This window comes from Colletotrichum graminicola, assembly GCF_000149035.1.
Source record: "Colletotrichum graminicola M1.001 genomic scaffold supercont1.22, whole genome shotgun sequence".
Taxonomy (NCBI): Eukaryota; Fungi; Ascomycota; class Sordariomycetes; order Glomerellales; family Glomerellaceae; genus Colletotrichum; species Colletotrichum graminicola.
In genome coordinates this window covers 336,724-349,403 of record NW_007361026.1, presented here as the reverse complement: position 1 = coordinate 349,403, position 12,680 = coordinate 336,724, and the positions used below count along the sequence as shown (strand labels likewise).

At 50.9% G+C, this 12,680-nt stretch overlaps 2 protein-coding genes across 2 annotated transcripts; both read right to left on the bottom strand.

Annotated features, from left to right (window-relative positions):
* Positions 1-420: 420 nt before the first annotated feature.
* On the bottom strand, positions 421-2,169 carry GLRG_06144 (uncharacterized protein; the record flags this gene model as incomplete). Its single annotated transcript, XM_008096829.1, has 7 exons — positions 421-1,001; positions 1,108-1,126; positions 1,252-1,596; positions 1,656-1,723; positions 1,782-1,818; positions 1,882-2,066; positions 2,124-2,169. 7 exons carry the CDS (start codon positions 2,167-2,169, stop codon positions 421-423), a joined length of 1,281 nt encoding a protein of 426 aa, XP_008095020.1.
* Positions 2,170-10,194: 8,025 nt separating this feature from the next.
* GLRG_06143 (H+ symporter) lies at positions 10,195-12,629 on the bottom strand (the record flags this gene model as incomplete). The annotated part of the gene is made up of 5 exons (XM_008096828.1): positions 10,195-11,298; positions 11,359-11,851; positions 11,915-11,964; positions 12,017-12,387; positions 12,446-12,629. 5 exons carry the CDS (start codon positions 12,627-12,629, stop codon positions 10,195-10,197), a joined length of 2,202 nt encoding a protein of 733 aa, XP_008095019.1.
* Between the last annotated feature and the right edge of the window lie 51 nt (positions 12,630-12,680).

Genomic DNA, 12,680 nt, shown 5'->3' with positions numbered 1-12,680 from the left:
GACTAAGTCGGCAACAGAGATTGCAGATTATGTTACTCGTTATATCTACGCAGGGACACGCTTCGGTGCGCTGACCTTTGCCGTCTTGGAGGTGACTGCGGAGCCTTCTTCTGTATGGCTGAAGATACGGACATGTTGCGAGCGACGGTATAGGCTCGTATGCCGTCGTGACGATGGAGGCCTTGAGCACTGACGATTATGACGCAGAAGTGAAATGTCATCTGAAACACAACTCCAGCGGCGGTAGCATCCGTTGGCGCGGCCCACGTAGGCTTTCTGTTTGAATGCACAGCTGGCTGGGTAATGTCGCCGAACGCGGGGATATCAGGTAGAATAGAAGCAGGTATCTTGGGGCATCAATGGCATCAATTCAAATCTGACAAATGGGTATATCGCATCTCATCACATGTTCCACTCTCATTACAACCATGACATTGTGAAGTTCTTGTTCACGCCGTTCCTTATGTTCTTCGGTTCGTATCCGTTCATACGCAGAAGCGCCGTCGGTGATTTGGGGTTCGAGTACGTCGATGTGCTCATTATCGTCGGCGATCTGGTGGCCGAGTACGTCGCTGTCGTCGTCGTCGACTCACTGCCGCGCCTCATCCAGATGGGGTGGGAGCGTAGCGGCTCCGTCAGGGGGGCGACTCGATCGGAATGGTGGCCGACCTGCCTTTCGACAATCTGTCTTTCGACGTCGCGCCTCATCGCGTAGAGTTCGTCTTCCTTGGTCCAGTTGTCCGGCACGCGCGCGTTGGGCAGATAGAGCTGGGACATGCCGATGAGCCCGTGCGACTTGTCCTGGAATTGTGCTTCGTGGTGGTCGTCCTTCCTGTACGTGTCGAGGGGCTCTCTGATGTCTGTATGCGGACGTTCGCCTCGCATCATGGCGAGGAGGGCGGGGATCTTCATGAAAAGGGGTCGCAACGCTGGGAGGCTTCCGCACAACAGCGCGGAGGAAATCTCGGCGACACTCCAGTTCACTAGATCGACACGTTCCCCTGGGCATCATGTCAGCGTCATAGCCTAGGGAAGGTGGCAGGGAATGTGGGCCTTACAAGTCATATCAAAAGGATCGACAAATATCGAGAGATAGCGTATGCGTACCATTGAGGTGATGCATGTACTGTCAAATGTTAGCACTGGATTGCGACAGCTGTACGACCAAGCACAACCCCAGCCTCCTCCAATGTATGAATGCAAGGAAGATGATCAAACTCACAAAGATCCTAAGCTGAACAACAGAATTACCGCAGACTTCTTCTTGCGCGTAAGTTCGAGTCTCCTCAGTTCCGGAATGGGCATGGCCAGGATTACGAAGTCCTCGATGATGCTGAGAATGGCGCTCGCTAATGTGACGGCGTTGAGGTCGATGCATTTCCGTTCGAGTGTACGGTCCCAGATGGCGGCCACGGGGGCGCATTCGAACATGATGAGGAGGACGAACAACAGGCCGTGGCAGAGGAGGACCGCCAGAACGATGTAGACGGCAATCTGAAATTTGCGACGTGGGAAGATGCGCGCGAAGAAGGCTACAATTGCCGTTTTGACCATGATGATGATGACAACGTAGAGCATCTGGATGGAGTAGTAGAGCTGGTCGCTCCGTCAGTCATGTGTAGGAGAAGGCCCAAGGTGAAAAGACCAGGGCTCACCTTGGCGATGCCCTCGGCGTTGCTTGGATCAATGTCCCAGAAATGGTTTCCGAATCCGAGATTAGCAGCTGCATCGCGTTAGATAATCTGCAAGCCGGGCTAGAAAAGAGCATATCCAATGCTTACTTGATATAACGCATCCAAGGGTTGCGCCTACAACGAGCTGGAGTACGGGTCAGCGATGACCCAGAATGGTATCGAGATTCCGCGGCCTTTGTGGACTCACAGACGTGGCAATCGTTATCCAATCGTCGAACTCAAGCCGGTTCGTTGCGACATATCGTGAGAGCAGTCTCAATCCCACGATGGGAAATATGATGGATGCGAACACTGTAGCAACCCGTTTGATCTCGGATTTTCGAGACTCGTGCGGGAAGGCGCGGCACAGGTCTTGCGTCAATTTCGACATTACTGACAAGCTGTTAGCTGTAGCCCTCTCAGTGATGATGCCGGCAGCTGAGGACCTACCGAGCTGATCTTCCCATTTGCACGATGTCTGAACACATGCGGACATAGTCTTGAGGAGGGGGACGTCGGTGCACACGCAGGGGGCTACGTTGTCGAGACTACATCCTGCATCGAAGAAGGATTTCGTGGTGCAAGAAACCTAGGCGCGGGTGAGACAGGGTTGGATATCACGCCTCATGCTTCGAAGACTTACAGCACATGTAGGGATTGTGGACAACAAGATGGCCGTTGAAGAGCTGGCCGCTCTGGCATCGTTGTGACCGAGGACCGTACCAGCCGCCCACGGCAGTAACGCAAGACAATACCCGAGGAGTCTCTTCATGGCAGCTTGAAGAGGAGGAGAAGAAGAAGAACCGAGAAAGCCGGGATCATTGGGATATTGTCTACCTGGCCAGCAAGGTCCGGCTCATTGGTGCCGGGCTTGTCTGGGAGCGGGGTGCAAGATATCCTCAAGAACAAGTATGGAGTTGACGTAGCAGGGAGCTCGGTCTTCTCACATCTTATTGTACCGTAACTCTGGAAAGGTCAGCAGAGCGGACCGAGGACCCATGGAGCTTATGACCCTTCAACCACCTTCGTCCTGGGGACAGCCTGCTCTCTGACCAGGTTGCCATGCGTCTCCGCCCCGGAATCGTCGTCCGCAACTTGGCACAGACCATGACTTCTGGATCCTGTCACAGCATGAAGAACGTCTGGTATTGACTCGACCCACGCGATTGCAGTCAGTTAGGGGTGTAGAAGGGGCTCAACAAGGAATGCGATACAAGCCTTGCGGCTCGACACGGCAGGTGGCAGGGCGTGTGTTGATGTCTGAATCATGAGCCCCTGTTCACCGGGTATGGTCCATTGGTTCGTCTCAATCCTACTTGGTGGAGATTCAGCCATAGAGTCCGCGCCCTCGCAGTGCCTCCACATTCGAGGGCACCGAAAGATGGGTCTTGCAGCCTGCTTGCGGTGTTCTCATTTGCCATGTCGTTGAGGTTGCAGCAACTTCCAAGCGACGCAAGAACCATCTCCACAGTGGCACTTCAAACCAGTCTCGACAATGGCATTCGAAAGATGACCGCCATATTGATTTTACTACCACGTGCAGGGCGCTTGCAATGCTACCCCCCGCCCACACAGCCAGCTGAGCGGGAGTGCTACGGAATCCGTAGCGACTCCTGTGCTTAATATGATCTGCCACAGTCGTATTGAACCCACAAGCGACGCACCTGCGCGGATCCCGTCACAACTGGGCAAGTGATACGCAGTACCTACTTGTGTTGACGAGTATCAGGAACGAACCAGTATGGCCTCCCATGCTCATGCACGCCACGAGAACGATCGGCTGCTCTCGATAACGTACCTGAGTCAAGGCCTGGTCCAGCCACACAACTGATGAGGAATGCTCCGCAACGAATGTGGGCAAGTTCGCATACCTACAAGCATGGTATATCAACTTATCTAACTACATCTAGCTAGACGGTCCACATTAAACTTGTCTGTGCGAAGTTCGTCAGAAGTCCAGCACCTATCTGATCATGCCGCACTCGAATGCATAACCTAGCAATTACCCTGGCGAGAATTAGTAACCTGCACGCAATTGATACCAGGATAGGGAAGGTTAGTTTTGCACTTAGGGAAGGTGCTGAGATGCGAACTTGGGCGACGTTGCGGAGTAGTGAGGATGAAGATGATAGATGGAAAGACTTCAACGGAACCTCTTGAGAACCCTTGCAACGGCATTTGTTTGCTCCTATACGGTCTTACCGCCCGCCTTGCATCACAATCGCACCGCAAGGCTCGCGCTTGATGCAGTATCCAAACCGCATCCATGACGAGCATGAATATAATCCTTGAGGAAAGAGTCGCGGTGATCCGATTCTTGGGATGGTCCCCGCTATCTTCCCGCGCGGCTCATCTGATGTCAATGCCCCGGCCCTTAATTAGCCACGTGCCTAGTCGATGATAACTAGAGTTCTCTTTTGGCGTTTTATTAATATCAGTTCTCTACGAGTCGACTTTCAACTCGTGAAGAGGATCCGCAGTCTATAAAGCAAGTTTCAGAGGCTTTGGGTGGACAGGTGTATCGGAACAACGGAAAAAGACAGAGGGTTCTCTGGATGAAAGAGACGTCACCGTAGCCAGCATGCATCTACCACTATCCGAAGTTGATCAGCACGGAAAGAGCGCCCGTCTGCAGCGGATACCGGAAAGCCAGGAGTTGTTGTTCAGCTTGACGGTACTAAATTATGGGTTGATGGGCTGAAACCGGAGTCTAAACCGCAATTGTGTGACATATGTGCGACATGTGTGTCCCCTACAACGTAGGATCGGGGACGTCCGCGGCCTACAAAATGAACGTAGATAAGCTGGAAAATAGAATGCTTCCACTATAGCTTGGTTAGGCCTTACCGCCGTCATTGAACACACTGTTCGACCGGCCGGAACTGAACGTAATGAACCGTTCCGGTAACAACCTCAATCGTGGCGAGCCAACCCACCCACTTCACCACCAGCCCTTCGTATTACACGTATTGTATATTCCACTTGCTGAAACTTTCACAGGGGTCAGCGTCCGATCCGGCTGACAGCGACTATTAGGGAAAGCAACGCCATGAAGAACTGTCCATAATATCCAGGTCCTTGACTTATTCGCCCTTTTCGTACACGTGAGTTGGGGCTTTTCTGAACGGATTCGTCCAATGTCGCCAGCGAAGGAGTCATGATGCTGGGCGCTGTGGGCCTGGGCTCTCCTGGTCAGGGTTCAGGCAGAAAGTTCGATTTGCGCGATTGTCCGAACGAGCCATGTGGATCAATGTGGTGCTTGTCAGCCTGGTCAAACAGCCATCGAAATGGCGTGCGCTCGCAAGGGCGAGCTTGACACCCGTGTAGCTTCTCGGGCCACATGCCGGATTTTCTCCTGCGTTCCCACATGTGACGAGCAGCATATCGCGCAACCAACTGCAGGCGGTGAGTTTCTCTCGATCCGGATACCTCGGCTGTTTTCCCTGCTGACGATTCAAGAGCTGTGTCACATTAAGATTGCCCCAGGCGCGGAGAAGCTGAAGCGTGCTGGCGCACGTGGAGGGAAACTCCTTGCTGGCAGAAATTGGACCTGAGTGCAGCCTAAAGCCGAGTATGTCGCAGTATAATACGAAAGCCGGAGGCTCCGTATGAATGAACTGCTTCAATGAGATGGAGTAGCAGCGGTGAAAACAGTAAATCGCGATGATCCGGGCAAGATGCGCGGTGTGATGTGTTATATCCATCATAAAGTGGAAGCAACCCACATCCGATTAGGTATCATGTGACATGCAAGAGGGAACGTTGAGTCCGAGTATTACGAGGTTCTGCGACATAACCATTAGTTGACGTGTAATATGGAGACACTCCGTGACTGTGGTTTGAGTTATCGGAATCTACGTAGTAAAGTGCGGGGAGATGCCGAGTGGCACGTTATGTCCTCGGTTGCCTACCGAGAACGCAGAGAGGGATCGAGGTACCATTGAAATAATAATAAGAAGACCTAATTTCAGTGTCTTGCAGCTTTCATCTCGCTTGCACAAATCTCATCTTCGAAAAGACACACCGTAGCTATATCTGCACCTTGGCCACTCACATCGCCTCAGAGTGATCAGACAAGCCGGTAATGCCCCCCCTAGTTTAACTGACGGTGGCTCCGCCTGATAACCAGGATACCTGTCAGGGTAATAGGGTGGGTTAGGATTTTGGTTAGGATTCGGGATAGCGTGAGATTGGTTCGGGTACGGAATATGACATTTGTCCGGTTACCTATCAGAGTAGACCCACTGTCAGGTTAACTGGGCGGGGGGCACTATCAGCTTGTACAGAACCAGATCAAAAGTCTGTTTACGGCAATATCGACAGCTATTCAAAAGCTACAGCGGGTGGCTAAGGCATAACGCCTTTGTGGCGCACTGTGAAGTGATCTCAAGCTATTAATGGGTCCTCTCTTCGACTCTTCCTTGGGTTATCCTTTTTGCTGTAAACATACTTTTGACCTGGTACTGTATGAATACTCCTACTGAATAAGGGAAACGCGGGGCAAGACAAAATCTTAGCAAACTATACATATAGCTTCGGAAGACCATCTACACTAAGCGACTTGGGTTGCGAAAAGCCAAGCGTGATGTGAACATGACTCAGGATCACCTGTGTTGGTTTGGTGCCTGCTAGGATGTGGGCTGAATAGCAGAAGCTGATGTCCATTGAACAAAAGAGAAGAATAACGAAGAACGTTGGTGGTCCATTGCAAAGCCCAAGAACATTGATTGCAAAAATGGCATGTTATTTGTGTAATTCCAATGCTGAGATACAAGTTTACCGATTGGGTGGACCAGTAGTGCGAGTACGACCATCCTCTCTTATCTTTGTCTTTTTTGGCTAATAGTCTGGTTGTTATGTTGTACTTTACAAGCTGCCTGTGTCTCATTGGCTGTGTTGGCTACAGAATAGGTTTACACAAATGTTATGTGCGTCAGGTTTGGCGCTACAGTCTGTTGTATTGACAGCGTCCGTTGCGTTGACAGCGTCTGTTGCATTGGCAGCGTCCAGTTCTAGCTAATCAGAGGCCTATAATATGCTCCACTCCCAGCCTCTGATTGGCTTAGACGCTGCCAGCGCAACTGTTTTATTAGTGGCGTCTAAAACCCTCACGTTGCACTAGCAGCTTCTAAAACCTATATCTCTATTAAAAAACATCTAAATAAGTAAAAAATTAGTCTATATATAGTTTTATTGTCACAGGGTGACAATCCCCAATTGATTGATTAGTGGCAATTGGCCATATAAGTGGTGTTGACAGCAGTGCTCAGTGAGGACCACTTGAGCATTGGTGGATCTTTTGGCGTTCTGGCTCAATTGGGTAGAGCCAGGCGTTGGAAGGTCTATTGGCAGGCGCGTCACTGTCAGCGCCCTGTTACATTTATATATAAAGACTATGATAAGACTTATTTTAAAATTAACAAGCTAGAGGTGGTGTAGATATTTAAGAGGAAACTTGGGTGCACAGACGTTTTTATGTTTTGGACGCTGCTAACGCAACGGACAGGTTGCAGCTGACCTGACGTACCCCCCCCCTGCCTCACCTGACCTAGGCCCACTTCAGACACTTACCCAAAGTTTCGCCATTAATAGAGGGTAGGTCAGGTCAGCTTATAAGTGTAGGCCTAGGCCTACATTTTATAACAGGTAAAGTACTTTACTATAATCCTTAACTACTATTTACTAAAATAAACTTTATCTCCTATTTATATAATAATATCTAATACTACTAGCTAGTCTATTCCTAGACTAATCTAAGATTAATCTAAGGCTAATCTAGGTTTATTTTAAAAAAGCTCTAAGAGTATACTACTATGTCTAGCGCAACAAAGGGCAGTAGCGCGCCTAATTAATAGCGTAATAAAGGGTAGAGGCTAGGGAAATAAAAGGCAGCTAAGAGATATATCCTTTATCTAGTACGTCTAAACTAGAATTATCTTAACGTCTATATTAATAAAACTATAGCCTAAGGTAGACTTAAGGTAGATAGGAATAGTCTAGGATTAATCTCTGTACCTGGCCTGAGTCGCTATGTGGGCCCGGGCCCACACTTAGGAGCTGACCTGACCTACCCTCCATTAATGGCGAAACTTCGGATAAGTTTCTGGAGTGGGCCTAGGTCAGGTCAGCCAGGGGGGGGGTACGTCGGGTGAGATGTATAACGCGCAACGGACTGTAGGACCCAGAATTAATATATTCCCGTCTAGCCAATCAACTGTCACCGTGGCATATCTACTCCTCCTCCTATCTTGCGTTCTCTGTCGTACGTCGGTACAAGTACAAGGCGGTCCATAGTAGGGTTGCTCAGATACACTATATTTTTCAAACTACACAGTCTCAATACACATTGGCTTAGAGAAGCAAACCGCATTGGTGAACCGTCTTTACACATTGTCGGCAAACCCCTTTGGATCGTGATTGAATAAGACCCACTTAGAGCCGAGACTCAGGTTGCTGCCTGTATGCTCTTGCTTGCCCAAAGCAAGAAAACAGATCATCTCCCGAGGTACGACTGTTGCATGCGGTCCAATCGTTTTTCGCGTGGGATTTGGCTCGGACATCTCGGCCCTCGGTAACTCTCAAACTACCCTCCCACTCGCCCTACGTTTGAGCGATCCAAACGTGTGAATAATCACATTGTTGACTTTGCAGGGGTGGCGGTCCGGGTCCAAGCGCTGACGAACAGTTGGGGTACCGAGGTTGTTCTCAATTATACGTGAGGGAGAACAGAGGCTATTGCGGGTTGCCCTGTTGACAAAGGCGAGATATCCACTGCTTAGGTGGATTGTGTGGGCATTGGCGGGCCGCATCAGAGATAAGCTCCGCTACCGGTGATAGCTGGCGATCGGAACAGGTTCTCTGGTTCGAGATGGGGGGCTGCTGGGCTCATGAACCAATTCTGAGTAAAGGCTCCAGACAGCTCAGCATTTTGACCCCACGCTCTAATGCAGGTATACACTACTGTCGGAGGCACCAGAGGCCAAATCAACCACGCGACTCTTGGTAGGTTGTACGTCGGCAAAGTTAATGCTCTTCGGCGCTGCATTCTTCATTACAAAAGGGGAAAGGATCGAGACGGGGCATCTTTAATTTCCAGCGCAATAGTTCGGTAGCGAGGCGTCGAACAAGGTTGAGGATCCATGTAGCCGAGGCGGTCGAGCAGACAGATGACATCAATCTCCTTCAGCATCATCTCTTCAAGCTCGTTCTGGGCCCACGCAAGGATGTTAATTCCGCGGCGGAATTAGTAAAGATGGATTTCGGCTATAACTCTAGAAGGGCGTCATGGTGACGAGGATATGGGGAATCTCTCATATCTTTGTTGCCTAAACGTCGGGTCCGACGTCTCCCACCGAAAGCTCTCTGTGAACAGCAGACCAGAGATTACTATTCACGATACCTCCAGTTCATTTGGTGGGTTAGCATTGTATCCTGACTACAAGATGAAGAAAATCATCGACTGTGGGGAGAAAAGACATATTATCGCTAGTTAGAGCGGACAACTACCGAGGCATGAGGTTAAATATAAAGTACATGAATATGAGAAACGCCAAAAATACTGTTCTGGCGGATAGTCACGCGAATTCTCGCATTGCTACCCGTATCCACGGAGCCTCATTATCATGAAGCTTGTTGTGACATAAGTGCTTGCACGCTGGGCAAGGGCCGAGAGACTCAATGCCTTTGTTCAGTTTACGGTACCCTTGTCCCCCCTCTACCGCAATCGCCAGCCACTTTTTGTAAACCGATCTGTTCGACAGTCTGGAGGAGCAACCCTTTAGCCTCATCCCAGGCCTTTGAATAAACAGTTTTCAATGGCGAATTGAGAGAATCACGAAGTTTCCGCTCATAAAAGATCCCAAGTGCCGATGCTGTCGAGGCAACTTCTACACCTTCCGGTGCGAACAAATCTCAAACATGCGATAGCATCCATATCTTGTCCTTCTCCTAGGACGACCCGTTCCTAACAGCCAGCTTTTGGAGAACTCATCATTCGAAAGCCAGTCTACGTTACACCTGACTTCGTAGGTGTGAAAGACTCTGTGGTTGCGTAGATCTGTCCATCCGATAAGCTCTATGTGTCGAGCTTTTTACATGACTCGACACCTTTCGACATGGCTTCCTATCGATCTCGGGCCTCCTTGGTCCACCGATGACCACAAATCAGCGTAAAAGTACCTACTAGGGCAGAAATCGGCGACAGCCCAGCGATATAACCTAGCATCAACACTACTTAAGGATGTAAGCTCTTCATTCTGCTTAATCGAAAAGCAGTCGTATGGGTGACTAACAGATGAATGGAGTGATACTACGGATAGATCTTCGTAAAATGTTGCAGTAACCGTGTGGACGGTCTCATGACGGGCATTATCATACAAAACAAAACTACAGTATCTAGACAAATATGTACTTCTCGGCAGATACAACGTCGCCGCCGTCAAACACGAAGGGCTTTGTCCCGCTAAAAGAGGTCACCCGCGACGCCCTGCTTATTCCAAAGCAAAGTAATATACACACGCACTTAAGCCCGAGAGTTCCTGCTGGAATCTTTATGGGAATCCCTTTGTAACAAACTGCCTACATCGTGCAGCTTGACGTTGTCCATCGGCTGTGCACCGCGATCCACTCGACCCCAGCCGGCGCCCCAAGTCGGAATCACTTCGGGGTTCATCGAATGTGGAGGCATATGCTCGTCAGCAGTGCCCGTATTCCGTCCGTATGCCGAGGAGATGACGCTGTCGCGAAAACTCCTAGTGTAATCTTCCGTGCCGCTCGCGCTGCTGTCTAGGCCTCGTTCTTTCTTCTTATGCCAGAAACGGGACTGACTCCTTCTCTGACGCTGCTCCTCAGCTATAAACACAGGGGACGTCATGATTCCGACCCGGGAGGCTCTTATGTTTCTGATGCGGGGGTAGTGAAAACCCGCCGGTTGGCCGCCAGAGAACGGATTCCACTTTGAGGTTTGGCGGGGGTAGTTCGATATACTGCCGTTGCTGCCACGGTTATAAGAAGTCGGAGGTTCGCCGGCCAGTTCTTCCAGCGTCATGCCTTTCGTCTCCGGGATGAGCAACGAAGACAGCGTACCCAGGAACATGAAGAGGGCAAAAAGCTCCAGGAGGCGGTCAAGCCGGGCAGCGCAGTGACGGCCGTGGCAATCGCCCGAGACGTCGTCTCTGGCTAGCAGAGGAATGCTGATAACCTGCGCGAGGATTGCGCCGACCTTGCCCATCGCTGCCGATATTCCGTGCCCTGAAGAGCGGTACCGCGTCGGGAAGCATTCGCCGGGGACGATGAAGGTCGTGGTGTTTGGGCCAAAATTGAAGAAGAACTGGCCAATGACGTAAATTGTGATGAAGATGGGGTCGGGGAGCTGGTGAAACATGAAGCCGAGGACACAGAATATCACGCTCAGAGTAAAAAAGCCCATGATTTGGATGGGCTTACGACCGAAGGTATCTATCGTAAACACCGATGTCCAGTAACCTGGGATGGCGCCGGCGCACGCCAGAATGATGAGACCGACTGCCTGGTTGTGCAGTCTTTCATAAAAGTTGTCACCATCGGCATATCCAATGGTCTGCAGCACTACGGTGCTGTTTAGGCCGAGGCCGTAGAACGCCAAATCCTATCGAATGTGTGTGAGTTCGTTTGTCATGGCTGTGCGTTCTTCATCTGCCTGACTTACCAGAAAGAACCATGAGAAGGAGGTACCGATGAGCATCTTGAGGTGTACCCACTGCGAGAAGTACGCCCAGGCATCGGGCCAAGACGCAGTCGGTGTGTTGAAGGCGGGGCCAGCTTCCTTCTTCATCTTTGCCTGCAATTCTGGGTCGTATTCGCCCTTGGACTTGCTCGCCATGTACGCTCGGATGTCGGCGTCGGCTTTTTCAACATCCTGTTCGACGTCGAAGGTGTAGCGAGGCGTCTCGGGGATCGTGATTCGGTAGTATAAGGCTATGCAGGCTGGTACTGCGCCCATGCCGACGATGATGCGCCATGAGCGGTCAGCTGCCAGTTGGCAACGATCGTGGCAGTCGCTGAGAGTGTGCACGTCCATATAGGAGCCCTTGAACACCTCGGCGACAACCAGTGCAACGACGGCAGCGCCCAGCTGACCCATACCTTGCATCGAGAAAACGGCAGCGATCATGGCTCCTCTCCAGCGTGTGGGCGCATACCTGAGGCACATGTCAGTCCCAAGAATCGCTGCTATAGGGCTTTTGATTCATGGTCCAACTTACTCTGAAGTAATGACAGAACTGAGTGGGTAATCACCACCGATACCAACGCCCTGAAGCATTGTCAGCGTGCATATCTTTTGCGTATGAACAAGCTCTGCCTACCATGATGACCCTCCAGAATATCATGAGTCCGGTGAAGCTGATCGATTGGCTTGGTGACACGAGCGCAGCGCTCATGGTGGCCAAAATGATGATTGTGAGCTCCACGCCGTACATCCTCCGTCTACCAAATACATCGGCCAACCAGCCGAAGACAATCTGGCCGATGATGATACCGGCGCTGGTCGATGCTTTCAGGGCCGAGTTAACGGAGCTTGGCAGTTCGCCATTGTTGCCGCCGTAACCGTGTACGTGCTGACCGGGAGGTCCTTGCCAGAATACCACGCCGAGCAAGGTGGTGACGAGGTTAATGGCGAAAATGTCGTAAGAATCGAGGAAGAAACCAACCCCGCCAACCAGAATGGCTCTTACATCTATGAGGTACGTGTCAGTGAACAGTTACAATGGCGTTCAAGTATGGTGTTGACAAACGGTATAAGCCAAAAGGAACCTTGTCGATCTCGCTCAGTGCCAGCCTTCTTCGCAAGTTGGGATCTGATATATGAGAATAGTCGTTTGCAAAGTTGTGGAAGGCCTTGTTGCCCCCATTAGTCCGCCGGTAAATCCGATCGGTGGCGGGCGGGAGGGCCATTGGTGATGGCAGCGCGCTGTCCATCTCGGAACAATGGCGTTTTCGAGAAGTGGAGCGGTGAGGAAGTGTGTTCGC